Source organism: Rhipicephalus microplus, chromosome 6 (assembly GCF_043290135.1).
Source record: "Rhipicephalus microplus isolate Deutch F79 chromosome 6, USDA_Rmic, whole genome shotgun sequence".
Taxonomy (NCBI): domain Eukaryota; kingdom Metazoa; phylum Arthropoda; class Arachnida; order Ixodida; family Ixodidae; genus Rhipicephalus; species Rhipicephalus microplus.
The window spans coordinates 89,961,677-89,986,811 of NC_134705.1; the positions used below are offsets into that span (position 1 = coordinate 89,961,677).

The 25,135-nt window shown below is 44.0% G+C and overlaps 1 protein-coding gene across 4 annotated transcripts in view; it reads right to left on the reverse strand.

Annotated features, from left to right (window-relative positions):
• Positions 1–19,232, reverse strand: part of phtf (putative homeodomain transcription factor) — a 59,692-nt gene extending 40,460 nt beyond the window's left edge. For 3 of the 4 annotated variants that reach the window (XM_075866173.1, XM_075866175.1, XM_075866176.1), the window contains exons 1-10: positions 14,733–14,923; positions 13,484–13,553; positions 10,479–10,535; positions 10,288–10,357; positions 9,486–9,582; positions 5,484–5,592; positions 3,951–4,075; positions 2,737–2,963; positions 976–1,236; positions 277–632 (exon numbers count right to left, since the gene is read on the reverse strand). In XM_075866173.1, coding sequence (XP_075722288.1) covers positions 277–632; positions 976–1,236; positions 2,737–2,963; positions 3,951–4,075; positions 5,484–5,592; positions 9,486–9,582; positions 10,288–10,357; positions 10,479–10,535; positions 13,484–13,522 — 1,341 coding nt within the window. In that variant the 5' untranslated portion in view covers positions 13,523–13,553; positions 14,733–14,923. Of the gene's footprint in view, positions 1–276; positions 633–975; positions 1,237–2,736; positions 2,964–3,950; positions 4,076–5,483; positions 5,593–9,485; positions 9,583–10,287; positions 10,358–10,478; positions 10,536–13,483; positions 13,554–14,732; positions 14,924–19,105 lie in introns of those variants that run through there. The other variant, XM_075866174.1, reaches the window with a different exon arrangement.
• Positions 19,233–25,135: the final 5,903 nt, after the last annotated feature.

Below are 25,135 nucleotides of genomic sequence, written 5' to 3' on the forward strand. Positions count from 1 at the left end.
CAACTCATGAGTGCGTTTGCTGACCTGTGCACACACATAACAGGAAATGCAACCTTCTGGACACGTCATCCGAAGACTGCAGTTGTGGTCTCTCCACTTGAATTTCTTCACATTTATACCATAGATACTACAATACAGTCAAATTACTACAAACCACATCCTCTACACCTTCCTTGACTTTACCGTCTGCTGGTTGTCACAATGGTTTCGTCGAAACAGTGGCTTCAGCTACGCAGCTCATCCAATAACTTCCAATGATGTTGCCTCAGTACGTACCTTGGTGGGAGTGTTGGGGACGGTGGTGTCTTTGTCGGAGTCGCAGGAGCTGTTGTAGTCGCACTGTGCCAGGCTGATGGTCGGCAGCGTGGGGAAGATGCTCGCCGACATGCGACGGTTCCGGAGGCTTGGCTTTAACGTCTTCTTGGGAGGGAGGTCGGGCGGAGACGAGCGGCGCCGCTGCGGTGCCAGCTTGTCCTCGTCTTCCTCGTCGTCTTCCACGCACATCCGGCTCACCAGACCGAGGCCCATCGCCTCCTTGCTGACACCGCCGTGGAGAGGGCTGGTGTCGATCGGTGCTGTAGCCGAGCACCACTGAGTGGGGTAGCCGCGTGCGTCGCTGGCCTCCTGGCAAACTGCAAATAAAACGTTGGACCGATGAGTTTAATTCTTTCCCTGCCACGGGGAAAAAAAGGTTTTCTGTGAGTTACACTAGATCTAGGAACTACAGCACCTAATGTTTTACAGTTACACCCCTTTATTAGAGATGTGCTCTGGGCAGCAGTTCTTGTCTTTTATATGAGGTGCCTCTTTAAGTTTACACAAGTAAGGACTACAGCATTTTCCGTCTTACTGACCCTCTTCTCTTAGCAAGAGCTGAGTTTTACCCAACAAAGAAATCAATACACCCATCGAAGTTTATGTCACTTTTTCGTTCAGCCTCCCTTCAAGTTGAAAAACAATGAGAGTGTCGCTTACTGTCGTGGCTTCGGGAACGCTGCTTTCTGGCAACAAAGAACTCTTCGTCGTCAGAGCTGGGCTCTCTCTTGGCGGACACAGCTTGGCCATTGGCTTCCAAAACTGCGGAGTGGGCGCAGCCGCCACTCGGCTCGACGAAGGTGGACAGCTTGTCCTGGACTTCCTGGGGCACGTATTGTTCCTCGGGACCATTGTGGTTGGAGAGACTCTCGAGACCGCTCTCCTCGTCCGAGTTCTTTCGGTCTTCCACGTGATGAAACACTGCGAACAGAAAAAAACACGGTTGATCCCTCTGTCATAGTGGTATGACACGAAAGAGTGAACCGTGTCTTCACAGGAGTAGTTGATTGTTCATTATACATTGGTGCACAATGGCTTGCATAAAGTCTGTTGGTGTTAGGCAGCTACAGCATCGTTTGTCATGAATGCACCCGCGTTGACGCCTCGTGACCCATATCCGTCTGGACGACTAACGCCAAAGACCATGATTCAACTCCAGCGGTTAATGGAGCTGTTAACAAACACCAGGAAAAAGCATATGCTGAATCACATGAACAAGCACATAACACTAGTACTCGATATGCACTGACTGGAAAGTGTCGCCATTTGCGGACAGAAACGACAGGGTGTGCACCCTCCAGTAATGCATAACCCAGTGCACTACCTTGTAAGCCATGAACACGAGAAGGCGTTCCGCTTTTCACTGGAGTATCTCTCGCTGCATTAAGAGCTGAAACTACCGAAGCGACAGCTGTCAGCGGTGTCGTGATACAGTACTTCACTTGCCCGATCCCTCACGGCATGCACGAGCGTCGGTAGCACAGTTTTTAGAGCGCTCAGCACCCATCGTTGTCAGTTCATCTCCTAGGTCCTACAAATGTACCAAACTTTTTTCTCTGGTTTTTCTGTCATTCATGCTCCACTGACCAATTTGCATGAGGCAAACACGACAGTGAAGTCTTGGTAAACTCCAGCATAAACGCTTTTGTGTTAAGAAACGGGAACGAGGATTCATCACCGCACATCATCACAACGACAACCACTAGCTCTGCACAATGAATGGCGAAACAGTGGAGCAAAAACAACTCAAAAGACAAAACAAACGCTCGTTTGGCCATCCCAAAAAAGTCTCAGTGCCAACACGCCCTGTGGCCGGTGTTATTGTAGCATGTGTGCTACACCATATAAAGCATATATTGTAACACATTTCAAGAATTGTCTTCTTCAACCAGACTGCAACAGAATCTGTTTGATGCCACTAAATAATTCTCATGGTTGCAAAGATAAGAAATGAGTCGTAATCATCAGACTCAAAGGAACACTAGTGGCAAATGTTTAAGTTGGCATTGATTGTTTAAATAGCCGCCCGGAAACATCATACTGCTACTTTTGTGCCAAGGAAGTGCTTATTTTTATATTACATTATGTTTTAGTAGTCGGCACTGCGCTAGTGCACTTCAAATCACCCACCTGAAAGCCGTCTTTTTGATGTCACTGTTACAATGCCCAATGTTGCCTGCCTTTACTCTGATGTAAATTGATATTTGCCTTTAGTGTCCCTTTAATGAGGATCAAATTATAGATCTTTGACTACATATGCATGGTACATTGCACAATAAATGCACTAGAAGGGGCTGTACAATGACGCCCACATTGTTCAATTAAAATTTATTCAGTTCCATGTTTAATTAGTTTAAAACAAATCTTATGTTCTAAACCGAATTCTTCAGGAGTATCCGACAGCCCAGGCCTCTCACTTACCGTCTCTGTCGGGCTGATTATTCTGGATGTTGGATCCACCGACAACGGAGATTCGACTTGAGTTTCTGACTGGACGTTTCATGTTTTCAGTGGCGGAGCCACAGGACGCCCTGTTGGCTTGGAACTCCGACCACAAGCTGTCGGGTTTGTCTTCTGACGCCGTCCCAGGAGAGGACTTTCCTCCATAGTTGCTCCGCGAGCGGACCTTGCGCTTTGGCCTCTTCCTTCTGCAACATTCAATCAATGTCGTGCAGGCACTGTAAAACATATATGGAGTGGTGGGAAGGAAAAGACAACATTCAATAGATGCAGAAGAACCAGCATGCAAGGAATTGCTTTCGGCACGAGTAATACATCAATTGCCATACAGATTCAAACATTGGCCGCACCGAGAAATCTGTTACAGAGTCCCCAAAAATGCATATTTAAGGACTACCTGTGCATCAGCCACAACCTTAATTTTTTTAGATCGTTAGCAGTGGTATCTGTTGCACAGTATGAGAATTCTAGGATGGAGGCGAAATTGAGAACAATATGATTAACAAGGAGGCAGATGAAGGTGAGGAATAACATTTTTGCCACTGCATGAAAGTGAAAAAGGTGACAACGGCCAAGCTACTAACCATGATTAAGTAACAGTCCTTCGTTTGTTCATGTTCATATGATCATTCATGTAGCTAGAGTTGGGTAAACTGCAAAGTCCATTAATGCATGCTGGCATAAGCGCCAATCGGTAGCTCGATTAACGGCTTCATTCGCAAGCTTCGAGCACAAGTGGCATACACGAGAAAATCATGATAGAGAGGAACGCAGCAGATAACAGTGGAGAGGATGCTCAAGATTAGCGTTAATCTTCACAACAATGCCAAATTTTACAGCATTCTTTATGCCTTTTAGAAAACTTGAAAGCGGAAGCCACCTATTTTTTCTTTTCAGTTGATGCATTCATACTGCTTCCGCCAACCTTCGAAAGCTTTTTGTGCCTACCATGGCATTCTTTCCATTGCCTTCCAGATCGGAGACACCTTACCTGCTTTCGCATGGCCTCCGTCATCGTACCCTCTTTCATAAAGTTACGATGTCGTGTGACGATGTCTTTATGTGATGCTACGTCATGTGACATTGATCACCATGTTAAGATGACTTTTTAAACCACTCGAACCCGAGGGTCAAATTGTGAACTTGATGATGCATCTAAGATGAGAGACACGCACGCTTTGGTCCTCTGCATGGGTTTCAGCTGCCCATTGGTGGTGTATGTGGCCACAACTTGAGCATGCATAATCCCCAGCACCAGCATCATGGCTATGGGCGTCAGCACCTCCGTCAGCGTATTCTCCTGCATGCACACATAGCATATAATATGAACAGCATATAGAAAATAAGATCAGTTGAAAGTTGCGCTTTATCCCTCTGATCCTTTTTGTGTGTCAGTATTTGTGGTAATCCAAAAAGCATACATTCTCGCTCAACATGTACCATGAGATCGTTGGTTGTTGACGCAGAGTGAGGGACAGGCAAACCCTGTACCAAACAACAAAAAAGTTCTGCCGGCATCTATCTGGGAGGAGATTACGGGTACAAGGTTCAGAGGAGCGCATTCCTCTGGTCTCTTTAGGTTCCATTTATTAGAACCTGAAGCGTGGAAGAAGGTCAAAAGTTTGTTCTACCTGACGCACAGAAATACACATTGAAAGAAAGGAAAGTAAAAAGAAAACCTGACTTGGGAGGACTTGATCCCATGCACTCGGCGCCACAAGTGTAATGCTCTGCTCATAAACCAACACAGATAGCTGCTGCACTTATCTCTCCCCACCCCAACTTCCATCGATTGCGTTGACAAGTTAACTTCTGTCTTTCCCATCCTCCACCCCATCAGTATTCCATTCGCCCACGTAGCAATGTAACATTACAATAGCCTGCCAGACCGCAGCATTTCGTGACAATGGTACAGGCTGTGCTAAACATAATCTGTCTTGCACCATGGATTGACAGTGTCAATCCACAGCATGTGCATCTTGACACCTAATAAAGAAGGCAGCAAAAAGTGCTGAAATTTCTACACATCATAGGATTATCTAACAAATCAGCAGTACTCTAACGCTTAAATGTACTACAGTTGAACCCCCTTATAACAACAATGATCCAGGCAGCGATTCTTGTCTCTTATATGAGATGTCTTATAAGCAGGGTACCACATATGCCCTTTCTTATTAACCCGTATTTTACTGTAGGCACACTGATGTCTCTTATACCCATTTGTCTTTTATATCGGTGTCTCTTACAAAGCAATTCGACTGTATCAGACAAAATGATTAATTATCTCTAGATTTGAACACTGCATATTTATGGACTAGGCGGGACGTATGCATAAGGCTTTGCCATTCCCCCTCGCTTTGTTACTTCCCCATCCAAAGAAGTGTCTATATTTGTGACTGTGCATGAATGTACTCATGTTGTCAGCCAGCCCCAAATTCTGTCTGTCTTGTCCCATTTACCAGCACCGTTTCTCGATATGAAGCCATGCCAATAGGCTAATGTTCAAACCCTTTTTAAACAACAGATGTGTTTACAGTAGCGATTTCAGTGTTCACAGCAGCATTTGGAACATGAGGTCATAAATGCGGTGTCTCTGATCTTGTCTTTTGACTGGTGCTGTTGAAGGCCTTCACTCCCAATGGTGCGCCAACGTGTTCATATCGCCATGATCGCGAAGAGCGCGACAAAAACAGGGAGGCAGCGCTTACCGCGATGAGAGCATCATCTTGCGATGAGTGCAGGCAGAGCGAGCCCAGTTGTAAAAAGTAAAGGACGAGAAGAAATACGCAGATGCCGGTGCTTGTCTGCTGTTTCCACCTGGAAAGTAGACAAGGGCCAAATAACTTTGTCAACACATCCTTCAGTGGTTCAGTCTCGTCACCAACATACACACAACAGACACATGGTGAAACGCTGTGCCACAGAGAGATCTTTCTGATACGATTCTCAAATGAAGCCAAGAAATTGAATGCACCATCCTGAAATTGTATTATATAACAAGGGAACCAAGTTCGTGAAGTGAGACACGTAGAAACATGTCCATGTTCCTTCTTGATGCGGAACAAGTGCTGGATCTATGTATTACCTTTAATTTGGCATTGTCCGGAGTTGAAGTCCAGGCTTGAAGTTCAGCTCGGAAGTTATATGACTGGTGCACAACGAGGCTGTGTTGTTCGGTGGCTTGCAGTAACGTTTCGGTTACCGGTCAGAATGTGTACAGGAAATTGAGAAACGATGGCTGCCACGCTACAGGTATCTGGTAATATGCATCTTAAAAAGATTAATTTTGTCCCCTCTAGGTGCTTTGACATAAGCTGCTTGCAGAAATGTGATCCCATTCCTAGCCAATTTACGATCGTAAAAGCTTTTTTTAATTTTAGGATTTGCAGCAATTTCAGCTCACAAGGAACAGTCTGGCGGTTCAAAATAAGAGAACCCTGCTTTTTGATATCGGTGGATTCTATAGTAGCCTTTAAATTAAATGGGACAAAGCACATTGAAATCAGTGCTACGGATGTTGAGCAAAATATATTATCGATTGCAGTGTAGTAAGGTACATGGAAGCCCATGACGCGCTCAACCAGGAGTGGTATGGGTCAAGGGGACACCCACTAAGAGGGGCAGCTGGCCCCCTTTCCCCCACAGGTTAACCCCTGGTGAGAGAGATATTAAATTAGCATTACAGCAACAGCTCCATCCCTAACAACCTCAGCACAACAATTACAGATACATTTTTCCAGAATGCCTCTGTGCACACTCTTGCCCTTTTAATCCCCTTATGTTCCCCTCCCCCCTCCCAAAAAAAGAGACTTTTTTCACTGCATCTGCCCTGCCAAGGGAAAGATCCTGGCAACACTCCTGCAATAAACTTCTTCACAGAAAACAATACGCCCAAGTTTTTTTATAACAGCAATTAGTCTCCACGGTGTAATAGCACAATCTCTACTTCACAAAAAAATGTAGTCAGGAAGAGTTAACATGCCACTTCCCACTTCCATCATGATAAGCATTTAATCTGCCTAGAGAGAATATGCTACGGGTGTCGACACAGCATGACAAGGCTGTAAGTTGCGCCCTTGCTTGCCCCTGCACATTGTCGAGTATCTGATAACAGATAACCGCAAGGCCACACAATGGAAGGTGCCTCGTCTGCTGCGGCACAGCTGTACCTTTGGCCGACACGCTGCTGGTGCAAGATATTAGTACCAGACGGCACATTCTAAGGCGAACAATGATGAAATCCCATTGGAGATCAATCCATTAAAAAAAAAGGCAGCAGATATCACGAAACTGCAGTACCACCAGGAATGTGCTGATGTGCCATATAAAGCTAATTTCCTGACCAGCGTATTGGCAAGTATTTTTTTTATGCGAAGGAGCACACCTTTGACAATGTAGGAGCTGGGCAGGCAAATTTCACGTGGTGATGGTAGCATGTTGTCACATTTGACATCCTGTCATACACAAATTTTTATAGGTGCAAGTGGACAGCGAGTGAATAGCCAGATTAAAATCCCAACCCTGTTTAATTAATAAAAAATTACTCCATAGATGCTCAGTGTGGTAACTCGTTGCCTCATTAAGCTCAAGAACTAGGGTTCCACTTTCAGCCATAGTAGCGAGATTTTGATGAAAAAGTGCAAAAACAACTGCGTGCTTAGATTTAGAACAACACTAGGTGGGCTCTAAATGAAACGTAACCAAATCACAGTTTGCTGTCATTTCAGCCATGACACTGGACTTTGCTTCTCTTTAGAAGGTACAACCCACACACAAAAACATGAGCAAGGGACGTAGCTTCTTTCTATATGCTTTTATAGATTCAAACACGAACACATAAAACCTGAAGGTAATCGCAAAAGAGTTCGGTAGATATTAAATTTGATATATAACATATTTTACATATTGGAACTATATTCATGGGTGTTTTGACTGTTGAATATGCATACTAATTCATTATATGTGGGTTCAATAATGTGCGGGTTTTACCATATATACATACATATATACAGTACAAGCTCATTTATTTGAATTCAATGAGACCAGAATAAATGTCTGAATCAACTGAATTCCGAATTATTGAAAATATCAATAAAACAATACACAAATGTCTACTAAGTCAATACACTTATTTTTTTTTAGTAATACGTAAAACTTGTGCTTATTTGTGTAAGAGCACGTAAATAAATGCAATTTTCGCGACACGTGACTTCGTTCCCATGGCGACAGTGGCTCAAGACCTTCCTGTCTTAACATGGAGCACGCTAGCCTAAAATTAACCAGAAATACTATTACTGTGTGGTTTGTGTTGTTGCAGACTGTGCAACCTCGTACTAGATTGTCTGTGAATGCCGTTTTCGCTCTTTGTGTCAAATATTTGCAGTGCTTCGCGCTCTGTGAGAACAGTCTGAATGAGCCAGGTGGCCACCGAATGCGACCAATGAGAACTTGACAGCATTAAACAGTACATATGTTTGCTGGGACAAGAGAACATGTTCGAATTATCCAATTTTTTCAAATTAATTGGTGTCGAATTAATGAGCATTTTACTGTACCGTGACAAATCCAAGAGGGTGATGGAGTAAATATTTATGAGTTTATTTCAGCAAATAGAAGAGGTGAGTTCTTTAAAAAAATAACAGCATATCCACAGGGTGTATGATGGAGAGTGTGGCGAAGCATCTGCCCTTCATGCGTCCGTCTGTGTGACTGTCCGTGCGCCCATCCACCCGTCTATACGTGCGTCTGTTCGTGCATCCGCTCGTCCATCCTTGTGTTTGTCCATGCATCCGCCCCTGCATCCATCCATGCGTCCATCCGTCCATGCAGCCATCCACGTGTTCTTCCATGCATCTGTCTGTGTGTCCGTTCGTCCATCTATTCAACACTCCAAGTACCACCATCTCGCAACTTTTCATCACATATTTTGAATATAGAACAACCGCCATCCAGCAAACATTCCAAGGACTAAACGAGAGGTGGCACATGTACACTTTCTTACGGCTTGCGCTTTGTGTCTACTTCCCACCTTTAACCACCTCGAGTTCATGATATATACTAGTTCACTGTAATCATGGCACTGTGGCTCAACGCTCGCTAAACCTTTCTAAAACTAAGGAGGTTCCGCCCAGGGAGTATGATGTAGCAACCTTTTCCTGCCAGATAGTGCTCAATGTACATGCCAATGGCTGCTGATGGGGAATGAGAGACAGGAGAATTCGGCTTTTACTTTCTTACGGCTTGCGCTTCGTATCTACTTCCCACCTTTAATCACCTCGAGTTCATGGTATATACTAGTTCATTGTATTCATGGCACTGCGGCGCAACGCTCGCTAAACCTTTCTAAAGCTAAGGAAGTTACACCCAGCGAGTATAACGTAGAAACCCTTTCTTGTCACACAGTGCTCAATGTACATGCCCATGGCTGCTAATGGGGAATGAGAGACAGGAGAATTCGGCTTTTAGGTAACACGCACGCTGCGAATTATTTATTGTTCAGCAACGCACAGAAGAAATCTCCCACTGGCACCACCTTGCTGGTCAAAGCGCAAGACATGTTACGCACTACAACGAGGGACGAACAGGTGCCGCTTTAAAAAGCTTCGCCCCTGAAAACCATGATTATAATAAATTCGACTGGATGGTGTACACAGATCTGCAAGCACGAAGAACTGCACTGTACATTAGAATCTTCAGTGGCACACACTTACCAGCTGTAGTAGAGAGGGAATAATAAAACTCTGACGACTCCATTTGTTGCTAAAGCGAGCCAACTGTTTTGCGGCTTCGACTTCTTGAATGTAGAACCTAGAACGAAAGAAATTCCATGGTTAAGTGACGCGCTCGTCAATCAACAACCACTACAACCGGCAGGAGATTCACGAACCCTGCGTAAAAAAGGTTGGTTTCTTAGAAATAGAATTTCAACGTGATAGCATTACAGAGCCCGGTCCACAGTAATTAAAGTGGCAGCAGTGGCGTCTTTGGTTGTGAGCGGAAAAGCAGCGCATTGTACATGATCGAAAGTTCGAGGCATACAGAATGAACATATAGGCCAAAGGGCTTCCGCACTATGAATTTTTTTTTGCAGCGCGGCTTGGGTTTCCACCAAGAAGCGAATTTCAGGCTAGCGATAGGAAAGGCAATACAAACAAAGCCTTATTACCCTACGGCATTCTCCTGCCCTGCGCACTGCACCCAAGACAAGTAGGAGCATGATGTGGTCACACTATATTTTGGAGGCGTAGAAATGGTACCCCATGGTTCTGTAAGCTTTCTTCATTGTTGGTAGCCCATCGTTATACATGTGCTGCTACGATCCATAATCCACTGAAGTACCAATCAAGGTCAGAGCGCAATTCAATCGATTTCCACTCTATTCCCAACAGTCCCCTTCTCCCGTACCTTCAACTGGCGAGTGTCGCGGCAAGCAACTTTCGTGGCTTTTGGTGGGGCCACTCCCAAGTGCACATTTAAAACTGGAAGCAAAAAGGAAAATATAAGGTTACCTACCTCGAACTAAATCAATGTCAATAAGCTCTGCCTTAATCCTGGCAGTCTTTTTAGGTATCGCATTGACACCCTGAAAAGGCAATTTAAATAACAGCAATAAGCATGAGCATAATAGAGTGAACTGAGAGACACGCTAAAAATATAATGCTGTCAGTACAAACAAAGACAAGGCAATGGCAAGGTACACTTACTCTTAGGATGCGCTGCTCTAAATTTCTGCCCCATATGTCCTTGTCGTACGCACCAATCTGGGTGAAAAATCACAGCAATGCGATGGGAAAGCAGTTGGCACATGTCAGACCTATTCCGGTCATTGTATCAATTAGAACTTGGCAAGCATGATCAAAATAGCAGTACATCTTTCAGGCGAGCACCAGCAGATCTTCACTATGGCTAACTTGGTTGCACGTACACTCAAACCTCATTGTAACAAAGTTGTATAACACACGAAAATAAGCTCATTACATCCACAATTCATTGTGAGGTTAAATTCTTAGCACTATAGCTATCGCAAGACTATCTTTCATTTACTTTGTTATATAACTGATATTTGGTTATAACCGTGTTCGTTATATCGAGGTTTAAGTGTAGTATAAAGCACAACCACACCAATATTGGCGAATCCACAGGGCTATTAATAGGACCGCATTCTCATTAGCAGCTTTCAAAAAGTGCTCCTCTGCAAGACTAATGCAGGAACCAGGTTCTTCAACAGTGAGAAAAAGGGAGGGGGGCGCCCACAAAAATTGAGTTTCTTATATGAAGATGGAGGTGGGAAACTTTTTCCTGCACTTGGGGGCATAGAGATTCCTAGTACACTAGAGGGAGCTCTGGCACTAGTGTCTATGAGAACTGCAACACACGACACTTCAGTGAGCATGGCAATGACGGGTAGTACACGAACTTGTCTCATTTTCGTACTTTCGGTTCTGGTTAGTTTTGCATGACTTGAAGTTGCTTTGTCACGAAACGGCAATCAGCAATAGTTTATCAGTTATGCTTCACCACCTTAATCTTTCTGGCTCACCGATTCAAAACAGATTGCAAAGTTCAAAACAGTGAGTTCTTTCATTTGAAAAAAAAAAAACAGCAATAAACGAAGCCGAAATTTCATTTCAAACCTGCAAGCCCATTGGCTAGACAAATTCGTGTACTACCTTTCATTCCCCTCGAGCGCCAAATTCCCCTCTAGTTTATTTTAGGAAACTCCATGCTTAGGGGAGGAGGAAAAAAAATCTCGAAGAGGGGGGAGGGGGTCACCACTATGTGCCCCTCCCAATGCCACACCTGTCGCAGATGACGAATTCGCCTGGCGATTGTCACAACAACATATGTCTAGGCGTTTCATTTCAGATTTTTCAGCACTACCTTCTCCCAGAAGTCACACCAAGGACCCATGCATTTCATGTCATGCCAAAAATGTATTGAACAACTCTGGTCACATGCTTGCCATGCATCGCTTTTCGTAAGCCGTAGTGTTTGTGTTCAATTATCATCAGTTTGGGTATCAAAAACAGCTAGATTTGCCAACTCTCTGCAATGCTTCTGCTCTTGTTTCGAATATGAGACTCTACATGACTGGCTTTCCATTTCTAAGCAATCTGACAATAGGCCCTTGGTGCAGTCTCAAATTTAGTTACAGTTAGTGTAGTTGATAAAGAGTGTTATTATATCTATAAACATTTTACCAATATTGACTGGTTTACTGGAGAAATCAAACAGCAGCAACAACACTGCCAGTGACATCTGACGATGTTCGCTTGAATCAGAAACATACAAACCTAATCCTGAAGTGGTTTATGTTCTATAGATAACTCCATAGTACAATGAATTGATAGCAAAATAACTGTTACCCTAGATAACTCTCAAGCCTGTCAATCAAGAACACCAAAGTGACACAAAAAAAAAACACAACACACTGTGGTTTGTTAAATGCCACAAGGTGTAGCTGCCAGCCTTGTCAGTGCTGTTAGCAAATTTGGTAGTACCATAAAACAAAAAAGTTAAGAGATTTAGAGTCAAAATACAGGCCCCTGAAGTAAAAATAAATCTCACACCAACATCACAGAGACGCATTACATTGGACAGTCATCATTATGCTCACGCATACTGTGTTTGCGACTGCAGTGCTGACGCCCTTAAATGAAATGCCGAGATACAATTAGGCCAACCACCGCTACAGACAGTGGTACTCTGTAGCAAGGCGAACACTGTTTGGAGGTTAGGGACACCTCTACAACAAAAAAGGGCCCTATTGCATCATTCACAGCTCCCATCAGCGTTAACATTTGCTTGTCTTATTGCTGTTATGACTTCTGTGCACGTGTGGTTATGAGCGATAGAATGGTAACAGTACGAGGTGCCTATGCTTGCCAGAGTAATTTATAGTTTAAGCAATTGACTGCCGCTAGCAAGTGGATCTATTTGTTGACAACAGTAAGTCTAGTATAGCTTTGATAATAAAGAGCTAGGCTATTAAACATTGAGCGAAATGTCGTTGCTCAAATTGCAAACTGTTGTGGAATGGCCACGAAAAATGCCCAGTATTCTACGGCAAGGCCTTGAAGAAACAAGCACATTTCTTGCATGAACTAAAAGAATTAAAATACGAAAAATAAGTCCACCAGCATCGGTTTTTCGCACACTGAACACTTGGAGGTAACTGAGATAATACTTAGTAAATTTGGCATTTGTAAAATAAATGCAATATATTTTTGTTTTCTTTTGAGCTTCGTTCGAATGGAGCTTTCCAAACCAATTACTCGAAAAAAAGATGTTGACATACAAACGTGCAGCAGCGATCTAGTATGTGTAATCGTTTAGTACTGCTCACTAGTCAAATCGCAGATGGCTGCAGTTTGCTTTACGATTCTGCAATTGAATCTTGGGGGGAAAATTGAGATATGATTAGACAAACTTGTTTTTCATAGAAGGATACACATTTATTTTTCTCTTCTAGCTTTTTTTGTTGGTTCTGGATTAATTGAAACACTTCAGTTCGGTAAGTTGAGCGGGCTAGAAAGCGTCAAGCTAAGTGAGCCAGTTAATTAACTACTGTCACATACACAGATCACGCGGGTGTAGTGTGAGCCAATGTTAAGAAGTCCCCCATATAATTTAGAAAGCTCGTCTTCTGAGAAACAACACAGCTTTCACTGTAATATTTTAATCTTCTTCTTAATACCTTGGTCCTCACCTTTTTCTGATACCATACCAGCGTGTCATCGAGCCCCATATCATTATCCGGCTCTCAGCATTGAACCCACCTGCGCGAAAGATAAGGAAGTGATGCAGAATTAACACAGTTTTATCAGCTCTTCATTACAAGGCGGGCACTTCGCCACGACTAGGAGAACGTGGCTCGCTTAGAACTTTCGCAACGCTCACTTCGCAACGGCGCCGTGTGACCCCCACGCCGCCCCTTCTCCTTTCTTCTAAAATCGTTCCGCGAACAATCGCGCTCCCTTGAAGCGCAGCAACATCATTGCGCAATGCCCGAGTGTACGAGCCCGCACGGCTTCTTTCTTGGCGTGAACTTCACAACGTCTCGACTACGTCACTGGGTTAATTTCCTCTCGTCCCCGAAAGGAGACGTGAAGCCGAAGGCGCTTTCGGCCAGTTCGACAGCACCGCGAGTATGACCCGGATCCGACGACTTTGAAACTACACAGTGTCGAAGCTCTGTCGAGCGACAGCTGAGCGACGCATCGTCGTGTGCAGTTACAGCTGTGGACTCGGCGCAGCTGGTCTCTATAAGTGGGTCTTTTGCGCAACGACCGCGTGAAAAAAAAAAAAAAACGCATAACTTTCCCTGCAGAGCTCCGAATCAATATTAAACGCGTGGGAGAATTCCGTTACCTAGATACTAGCATACGCGCTAGCTTTTAGGAGGTGGTGTGTTGCTACCTGACCGGGAACCGATGCTTGAAGACCGCACAGCAAGGAAAAAAGAAACTGCGTCTTTTGCGGAATAAAAAGCTGTCACTCGTTCCTACAGAAGAAACATGTACGTGTATGAAAGGAGGAAGACATGCCGCGAGAGATCAATCAGCGAAATGCGGTCGCGTTTTTCTTATTATTCTTTATTTCCTGCCGCGGGAACGATTCCTCGGTGCAGTTCTTTCTCACTAGATCGTCCATAAGTTCACCTGTCCTAAATTGCAACTGTGATCACAAAACACGTAATAACGGAAACATTCTCTAATATCTTTAAAGTGGAGCGGTTTAACGATTCAGCACGCGTCAATCGAAGCTGTGATCACTTTCATTTTCCCACAGATGAAAATTCTCGATCGCCGCATGCGACGCGTCACATGCGATCGGCAAATATCTTCGATCGGATCCAACCATCGCGACTTGAACGCAACGGCCGCGATATCGAAGGCAACATTCGCAACCTCGATCGTGTCATCCGGTAGTGATTGACCGCTCTCCCGATCACTCACCTCGGTCGAAACCGCAGTCTCCCAGTGATCACAGATGTAACACCGAAGCAGGCAATGCACAATCTTCTATCGACGAAAGCAATTTCAGGTAGACGGCGTCGTACTGTCTCTCAGCTGTTCAGCTGACTGGCGATGAAGACCCCGGCGGCTGCCTTCGTGCTCTAGTCGATCCTGCCGCACTGAACCGCGGCGCTGTGCCGCCGTCGTGCATCAAAATAGGCGCAATAGAGCGCGCAAGACACGCCGTACGAAACCAGGAGACGGGAGGGTTGCGGGAGGGGAAGACCGGTTGCCAAGCCAACCAGGCCGCCTGGCCGAAGTCAGCCGGCGAGGCGCCTCCTCGCCATTATAGTGCCCTTTCTCACGCACGACTTTAGACATGTTGAAGAATAGTAAAACCACTACTAGCCGCCGCAGTACAAATTTACAATCATGAAATCCGCTGCACCTTACATTAGCGCTGCAGTCGTATCCGCACTTTGCAAAGCCAAAAATGAATTCTACGATTTTTGGCTGTAATAAGATGCGTTTGTGCGTGAACGCTGTTTTGCGAAAAAGAGAGCCTTCGTTGGTCGTAAGAAATGCTGTACTCGTCGCCGGTGTTTAAACGTTTACGTTACAGTTGTGAATTTCAAATGCTGCCCTTTTTCATGATGGAGATCTATTCTTGATCTATATAAATGATATCTCGGAAAAACTCCCTAGTGACGTGCATGTAAATTTATTTGCGGATGACTGTGTCATATTTAAAGAAGTTACCTCGCAGAATGATCACCAAAGCTTGCAGCAATCAGTCACAAGTATTTCAGAGTGGTGTAGACTTTGGGGAATGAAAATAAATGTACAGAAAAAAAAAACAGTTTCGACGCGAGTAACAAGAAAAAAAGAACCTGGCATATTTTCTTACGTTCTCAACGACACCATAATAACGAAGGTTGACCAGTATAAATACTTAGGCGTCACGTTTAATAACAAACTTACTTGGTCAGATCATATATCTCTAACATGCTCTTCGGCCTTGCGCAAATTGTGGTTTTTGAAAAGAAAGCTTAGCAAAGCTCCGGCGAGTACAAAACTTTTGACATACAACGCAATTGCGCGCTCAAAACTTGAATATGCAGCGGTTGTATGAGATCCTCACACCAAAAAAAGACATCATGAATTTGGAGCGTGTGCAGAGGAAGGCTGTTAGATTTATTTTCGGAAAATACAAAAGAGAACATTCCCCTTCACTTCTAATGCTTACCAATAAAATAGGTTCACCAGAACATCGCCGTAAACTTAGTCGCCTACAGTTCCTGCACATCACAATAAAAGGGAAAATTGACCTTCAGAAGCCTCACTTTTTAGTACCCCTAAACACAGTTGACTAGACACAAGACACAGCTTTTCTGTCACGCCTATATTCGCCAAAACCAAATCTCACATGAACAGTTTTTTTCCGCGCACCATAAAAGAATGGAACTCTTTACCTGTTCACGTCATACAATCGTAAAACTTTACAAAAGAATTGGAAAACCACTTCTCTTAATGTTTAGTATAAATATGATCAGTGTTAAATATTTCTTACAATTGTGTCGTGAATCCCAAGCTCTGTGTAGAGCTCTGTTATTGTCTTAAGATTTTTTTTCGTTGCTATCACTTGTGGAAATTGTTTTGCGAAGCAAGCGTCTTGCACTGTATGTTTTCTTCTTGCATTGTTAGTCTTTTTGTGAATGCCTTGTTATTGTATTTTGTATTTCCCCCTCCTGCATGGGCCAGCATATTGGCCTGCAGTATCAATAAATAAAAATAAAATAATAAAAGACGCACAATATTTCAGACGCCGGAAACAAGTCCTAGCAGATCAAACTTTTATGTAACTCTATGACACGTAAATTTTTGGAGCTCTTCAAAGAGACAATGACTTCAAAAATGAAAATTGTGATACCCGAAACTTGTCGCATCGCGGGTACCACGCCCAAGTGCACCGATGAGCCTTTTCTGTTTTATTTCAACATTGTTCCTACTGCATTGATAGGAACACGCTTACCACGATCATTTTTCACGTGTTTCCAAAGTGTCAGATTTCAAATACTTCAAGTTCGCCTGTACTAGCAACAAGTAGTTGTTTTATTTATAATGCAGCAAACAAAGTTTGCACTTCTTGCATTGCTGCTCTTACAAAACAAAGGCGGTCAGTCAACTGGAATGCCTTAATGACAAAAGCTAGGGCTATTTTCTAATCACACTCTGAGAGCCGTTAATAAATGTTAGCCCTACAAATTTGTGCTCAAGCACATCATACCCTATGACTATTTTTCAGTATTTTTTTTGTTCTAACACAATGGAGGTTAAATGCCTATTCTGTTGAGCCTTCCCATCAAGTAAAGCAATCAGTAATAAATATTAAGCCAGCAGATTTGACAAGTAATATGCATTAGCGACACAAATTACAATGTTAAATCACACAAGACTGCCAAATCTTTCTTGGAAAGACAAAAATACAGCCTGATAGTCATCCCATCGCGCGCACATATCAACATTGCTTATTCCCTTGCTTTGCAATTACATTGACCAAATGCCATTCTGCTCCCCTACAACCATTTTACCCCATTTACCCCGCTGTTTCCTTTTATCTGCCTGTAATTTTAGCCAGTCAGGTTGTTCACTGCATTGAGAACTACATGCATGTCGCAGATATAATAAACACTTTGTACTGAATGGTAAAGTTCAGTTTCAGTAACATATCACGTCAAAACATGGCGATTTTGGCGCTGCAAAAGACGCACACATGTGAGAGACAGACGTGCGCCAATGCTCCGTCTCTCACGTGCATATGTCTAAGGTAGCACTAAAAACACCACGTTATGTAATCACCGACTTGCCCAACAAGTAGTCCTTATTACGTCAGGAGTTGCATGGGTACCTGCGCTTCTTACTTTGTGTTCTGTACCTATGACATTTTGCTTCTACACGATGCTATCAGTACAACCGTTCGCAAAGAACTTTGTCTCCCGGAGAATTATGGAGGTGTGCGATATGTGAATCAGAGAACAGCATGGACATTGAACCCTTCAAACATGCATGCATGAACTTGAACGTTAGTTTTGAAAAATTAAAAAATGGTGCAGCTGCAAAGCTGGGTCACAGCAGAGCTGGTGAGCATGTAGCCGGCCCACAGAACACTGGCTTGGCTAGGTTTTTACCCTCTCACCTGCTTTTTTCCCAACACTTGCTATACTATACTATGACTACGCATGCACTTAAAAAAAAATTCTTTGAGCCTTTGTCTTTCTATCTCTTTATGTTCATTTGTTTCTTTGCTCTTTCTATTTTTTTCTATCTTTCTATAGTACCTCTCCGGCCTTCTATTTTTTTCACACCTCGATAATAACAGGTCTGTTGTAAAGCTCCTATAGTGCATATGCCAGAATTTTGGCAATACGACAACTCGCAACACCGGTCAATTAAACATCAACAAGGGAACAAACAGGCAGCAAACAAAGATTAGAGGCCACATGTTTACGCTTCTCTTAGACTGTGCTAATTAAGTGCTTCAGCAGTGATTGAGCTCATTAGAAGATAATACCAGTTTCCGTCATGAAGGCATTCCAGCTGACTGACCGCCTTTGTTTTGTGAGAGTAGCAAAGAAGTGTGACCGTTCATGATAACTTTCTCTCAGCAACACGCGACAAACATCAACCTTTACAGCTCTGCTGTAGACTGCTAACTGCAAGATCATCGTCAACCTGTGTTATCTCCAAGTGCTGCAAGAAGGCCCTTTCCAAATCATTCCAACCCAGCAGTATTCTGCCTCACAAAACTAGTAACCATAAAATATATGGGAATGCTATTATCTTCCAACTAAATATGGGGCACACATGCAGATAAGCTGGTTGCAAAAGCCAAAGGTTGCTGGGTTTAATTGAGTGGTGCCTCTAAATCCAAGAGTTCTGCCTTTTAGAATATTGTACTATATATTCAAAGTATATGATGCTTAGACTTAAATATGTTCCCTAAAGGGTCCATTGATAGTCTCTTTCACTGACCGTTTGAACAAATTAAGGTTTGAAAACATAGTGGCTCTGTTTGCTTCAGGGCGATGCAGAAGCGGGCAGAGTATGACTGCAGTGTAGCATAAGACTGAATGCCTGCAGCCGGTTTTCCTTGAAGAGACAAAGGAGAAAGACTCAAAGATAAATGAAAGACTGAGAGGTTAACCAGAGGAAGGCTTCTGTTTGCTACCCTGTACTTAGGAAAGGAAAAAAGGGGTGTAAGAGAATGAGAGTGAAGAAGAGGAGTTTGTGACAGAGCAAAAAAAAGTGTGCGTCTGTGGGGGGAGAAGGACCAGAGCATCGTATCAGTATTCATAGCAACATTGTTCACACACAGCGTCTTGCTCGGTCCGGTTGCTTGCAGCAACCATAACACCCTCAGAGCGTCTTGTGTTGCAGACCGGGCGGGCCAGGACCCCAGGAGTTTGTTCTCCGAGAGGAGGCAGTTGCGCAGCTGGCCCAGTCAGGCCAAGGGACCTGCTCTTTCACAGTTGAAGCCGCTGCAGTGACAGAGAAGGTGCGCGGCTGTTTTGATACACCCGCATACTTCACATGATGGGCTGCCAGCAATTCCTACCACAATTGAACAGCAATTTGAGAACGCCACTTCGAGCCATACATGGGCCAGCAAGGTACTGTCCCGTTGCGATAAGCTGGGCTAAATACCAGGCTGTAAAGTATGCAGCTGTGCCCTTGTGAATGTCAGTGAATACCAGAAATCCAACGTTAGATGATGAGCCAGCACACAAACTTCTTTTGCAGCGTCGAATTTTGAAAGGGCTGACACCATCGTGGGCAGATGCATCTGCTTAATCGGTTATTTCCCTAAATGCCACAGTGACTCAGCAGTCTCTAGATGATTACTTAGTACCCTTTTTAATTATTCACTGGTGGACTTGCCTGATTTTGCAACGAGCTGCTCATGAAAGCCGTGACATAAACTGGAGGGTAGACTTTGGAGGGCGCTGCTTTACTATCCCAAAGGATAGCCCAGGAATTAGGTGCCTGCTCTATAACAAACTGAAGAGCAGCACGAATGGCTATTAGTTCAGCAACTGTAATTGAGGTAGTGTGAAACATTTTGAGCTGTATTGTGATCTTGCTAGAATTATTACGGCAGCAGTTGAGCCTGTAGCCACAACTGAACCATCAGTGTAAAAGCACTCTACACCTCATGCAAACACAGTAGTGCAGCCTGTTTAAGTGCAATTGATGGCATAAAGACGTTCTTGTTTTCTTTATAACTTTATGTAGGTTGAGGTACACCTCAGGTCAATATAGGCACCATAAAGCAAGGAAGGTCTGGCTGCAGACATACGTAGTTTGAGGGCAGAGAAATACTACGGGCAGCAATAATGCGACTGAATGTTGTCCGCGGCTTTTCTGCAGGTAAGGATGCCAGATGGTGAGAAAGTACCAGGCCAAGGTGTCGAATATGTGCCTAGAAAAAATCAGCGGTTATGTATGTGGTACTAGGACAATCTCCACCAATGGCAATTGTTGCCATTGTAAATGCACATTACGGAAAACCGAGGCACGCCCTTGGAGCTTGAGCTGGCCGCCCACGGAGTACACGCAGGTTAGTTCAACAGCTATTCAGCACAAAGCTGAAAAATGACGCGTTGTAGAGCCGCGGCATTGACTGTACTGAAGTATCCTAACTTCCCACCCAGGAACTCCAGCAGGTGCCCTATGGTAATCAGCGGTCTCTTCAAGAGTACAAAATGTGTGGCGTCCATAATAATAAATCTCAGTAGATGATTATGCTTAAAAAGCAGCGCTTTCAGTCATATGAGTAACTTAGTCGTTATTTCGTACTGCCGCATTGTCTTGCGTGTAATTGCGACAAGGCAGCACTTCTCTGGTGACAGCTCTAAACTGATTTTTCAAGACCAACGCGGTCAGCGTAGCTGCCTTTTGTATCCTGGCTTATATTCGTAGGCGTGTCATGGCAAACGCCCAGATGTCGTCCGCATATAGACACATGGACCAGGGCCAAACCCAGGAGTTTTTTCCAGGGAATGTTTTTGTGTAGAACGGCGAACTCTGGCAACTGGTGGCGGATGTCAAGGCGTGTACATACTTCGGTATCACTCGAGAAGTTAACCCATTAAAAAATTTCGGGGGTGTCGGAACCCTCTCAACCCCTTTCTAGTTCCAGCCCTGACGTGGACTGTCTTAGGCAGACATTTGATGAGGCCAACAAGCAGAAGATGGAATAACATCGGACTTCACAGACCAAATTCTGTTTGATGGTAAAACGTGGCATCGTCCTCAGTGACCGTGAAAAAAATTCTACCAATCAAACAGCTGCATATCCACTTAAATGAGCGGCTGCCAATGTTGACTTCAGTCATAGTGTCCATAACTGCGTCATGTTACATTGTCGTAGGCGCATTTAAAATAACATACAACTGATCTTTCTCGACCCATTTCTTTACAGTGTGATCAAAAGCTTACCCTTCACAATGTTTGTAGTTGCTAGTTAATCCCAAAAGCACTTGGTTATTTCATGAGCAGTATTTTTCTACCTGAAAGGCTCTCACTAATGAACCTTTCCTCGAGCAACGCTGAGAATTGATAGCGATGTCACCAGCCCTTCTGGCGATGTGTGAAAGCTGTCATCGTTTTGCTTTCGCAAGAGTGCCTGTAACTATGCTTAACGAAATTTAGATTAAGCTTTTCAACAATATTTTTCAAAATAAGCTGTGACAGTGAGATGATGTGGCCCAATACATCTTCTCTGTATTTATACTGCACTTTGTGCACCTGCGCCCAAGGCTGCCTGCACCTGTGTCATGGGTGGCTTGTCCTGGTGTTGTTACTCTCTCGATACGCAAGCCAAGCCAAGTCACCGAAAATGTAACTATGCATATGCATGGCCGCGCCGAGTGGCACTGCATGTCGCTTCCGAGACGAGGTGTACGCAGCAAAATTATGTTGCTCCAAAATCTTAGCAACTTAGAAACTAGGCACACGGTTGCATGAGCAGGCTGAAAATTTGTTCAAGACGCCCTGACGAGGATGGGAGGAGAAGGTAGAAGGAAAGGCAGGAAGGTCAACTAGGTCAGTGTCCGGTTTGCTATCCTACATCAAGGGGGAAGGGAATTGAGGAATGAAAAGAGAGAGATAGAAAGAAGAGACCATAAAAACAAAACAGGCGAGCTTAAACTAGACTGCTGTGTAGCTTGACTGTAGTGGATGCAAATTTCAGGTGTATTACGTTCCACCGTAGGTAGTTGGTTCGTCGTGCCTACTGAAAGCTTGCAAGCACTGGACAGAGAATGTCCAGTACCTGTTGTACGGCCTCAGTGTGTGGCCATTTCAGCCTGCCGATGAAAACTTGAAGTGTGTCTAGCAGTGATTGAAGAACAATTAGTATAGGTCTGTCTTCTGGCAAGGCCGACGTGCGATGTGAATTAGTATGTCGCTGCAACTTCGGTAACGGAAGCCAAACTGTGTCGGTTGTGTCCTTGTTGGTGTCGACCATCGCTGATCTATGTGACTGCGGCTTTGGCAATGTGATCATTACATCACCTGAAGGCCGTGCCACTTGCATACAACTAACGCAGGTCTATACGTACACTTTAAAGAAGTAATATAGTTTAATATAACAAAACAAACAATACTTCAATTGTAACAAAAATATTGTCAATCAGGTACAGCAATCAACGGTCTTGTGGTCGGGTAAATTGGATATTTTATCTTTCTGCCCCCAGATGCACCACAGGTCATTTTTCGAGACATCTACAGACCAATTACAGGAGACCTGCTAATGCGTCTTGTTTAGCCAATTCAGTTGCCCTAGAAAAAATATATAGGATATACGATGTCCCAGAATGGTCAACAATTGATGTGCTTGAAGGCATGCATACCTCATCGATGTTCTGTGACTATTTCACCAACACTGGATACAGCATTGCCACGCACCAAATAAAGCGAGTTTAAGTGAAAGTCGCTGATAGACAGAGTGCGGACTGCAGTGAGTAGAATTGAATGTTTGTGACTGAGCATCAATGGAAGCAAGGAGAAGAAAGTCGGTGATGGCAGGAGCACCATTTGGAAAAAGTACAAGCAACAATCGGTTACTGCGAGAGCATCGTCTAAAGCGAATACAAGGGTACATTGGCGACGGCGAGAGCACTGAACGAAGTGGAAGTGAAAGTCAGTAACGCATGAAAGAGCCACTCGAATGAGTAAAAGCAATAGTCTGCATCAGCAACAGCACCGACTGGAGTGCGACTACACGAAACATGGCGATTGTTGGAACACCGAATGAAGTGAGCAGAAGTAAAAGTCTGTGAGTTATAGTGAGCACGAGTTAGTGCCAGCGAGTCGACGTTATCATAAACAAGAGTGGCAGCAAACTGAAGAAACAATGAACTTGTTTGAGTTTAAAAAGTACTTAATTACTGAAATACGATGAAGAGAAAGCCTAGTTGGTGCTGCATTAGAAGAGCACACGTACTGTCCCTTCTTTTTACGCGTCTTTCTCATGCTGTTCGGTTTTTCTAACAAATAGTTCAGTTATAAGTTATGACTGTGAGGCCTTCCGCAGCTGGGAGTATGTGGACCGATTCTGGCCGCCTTGGAGTTCTTCGATGTGCACCTGAATCAAGGTACGCAGGAGCTGCTGCCCTTCACATCCGTCTAATACACACCCCATGGCCGGGAGTCGAACCAGCATCCTCGATCCTTGAAGCATGTTACCATATTCACCAATCTACCATGGCAGGAGACAAATGTAAGTAGGCATGACTATGAACATGAACAAGAGTGGAGGCTTGGAAGCATGTATACTTGGACTGTGAAATTACTTGCGAGCAAATACACACTTGTACAGGCAAACTAAGACACGTAGCATACAGCAGAGCAGGGCCGGGTGAACGGACAACAATAAAGCTAGAGAACACGCAGAAGCTCAGTTTAGTATAAATTAAGCGTGTTGCTTTCACTACTTCTTTACAAACTGTGCAGTGCACTGACATTGCTGTGCATGTGGCAACTCCCAAAACGAAGAAATCGTAATTTTTATGTTAAGGAGAAACCACACCGTTTTCAGACTAGAGCGATGCACCGTAGCTATTTTTGCGATCGGAAGTGAAGCTTCGCCACATGGGAGTGAAGACACAGGCCATGCGTTTTGATTGATTTTAGGTGACAACTCGTTCCCAATACTCGTACAGTCGTGGACAGGCTACACTATTGTGCACTAAATATTATAAAGGCACTCTTTACATTTCCTTACATAGAAAATGATTTCCGCTTAAAAATATGAAAATATAAAGACATGAAAACAACGCTAGAAGTGCTGCATAACAGTGACCACGAGATGAGTCGTCCGGTACATCTCTGTAAGAGGCACGTGGTAATTGGAAATGGCTTTTGCAAGTCAGTGGGAGAGTGAAATGCCATAAAATGTTTCTCCTCCTCATTTACCGACGTTTTGAAAATGGAAGACTAGTAACTTCCATTACCATGTACCGATTTCCATTATTCTTTCTGCATTTATCTCTGTGTTCGGCACAACATGAATTCCAGTGCTGTAGAATGCAGACAAGAAAGTGCCACAGGGTACCCTTTGAGAGGAACCACTTTATGCAGTCCAGCTCTAGCTAACACACACCGATGACGACATCTACAAATGATTTGTCCAGGTGACGTGGAGGAGTTACCTACTGCCCTTACAGAGACATTATTAGTTATTTTTATAAAAGTAATATACACGGTTTTACATCCCAAAATCACGGTATGATTATGGGGGATGTCGTATTAAAGAGCACTGTAAATTCCGACCATCTGGGGTTCTTTTTATGGCCCCCAATACCAACTTTAGAAACTCGAGGTGCTTGAGTTGTTTGATAGCCCCTCAAGCAGGGCCACCACTGACCGATTTTGAGCGGCGAGCATAGCCTGGAAAATATCTTAATTGGTTTTTAAAGTAAAGGTGCATGCTGCTCCGAGTATTCTGGTACTATCAAGATTTTCTGTAGTTTCTTGCAGACCAGGAATCCCCTTGTGATGCTTCAGAAGTCAAAAACATTTGGAGAGTGCGCACAATACTCCGACTGGCACCCGTTGAGGAGTATTGTTCATCGCCCCTCTCGCTCTGTTGTCAGGCTACTACAAGGTGGTTTGGGCTGCTTAGGCAAGGAAATCTATTTTCTGAGAGGGACATGCTCAAAGCCCCCACATCGTTTCATTTTTCATCGCCCGCTGGTGATCCTATTTGAAAACAGCACGTTTCAGTGTCACCGAAGCTTCAGCACAAGTAGTCTCAAGCGCAGCTCTGCTGTGGGGCACCAGTTTCTCATGGCATTTAGGAAAGTGTTTCGTATAATGCGAAATCCATCTTGAATTAACGT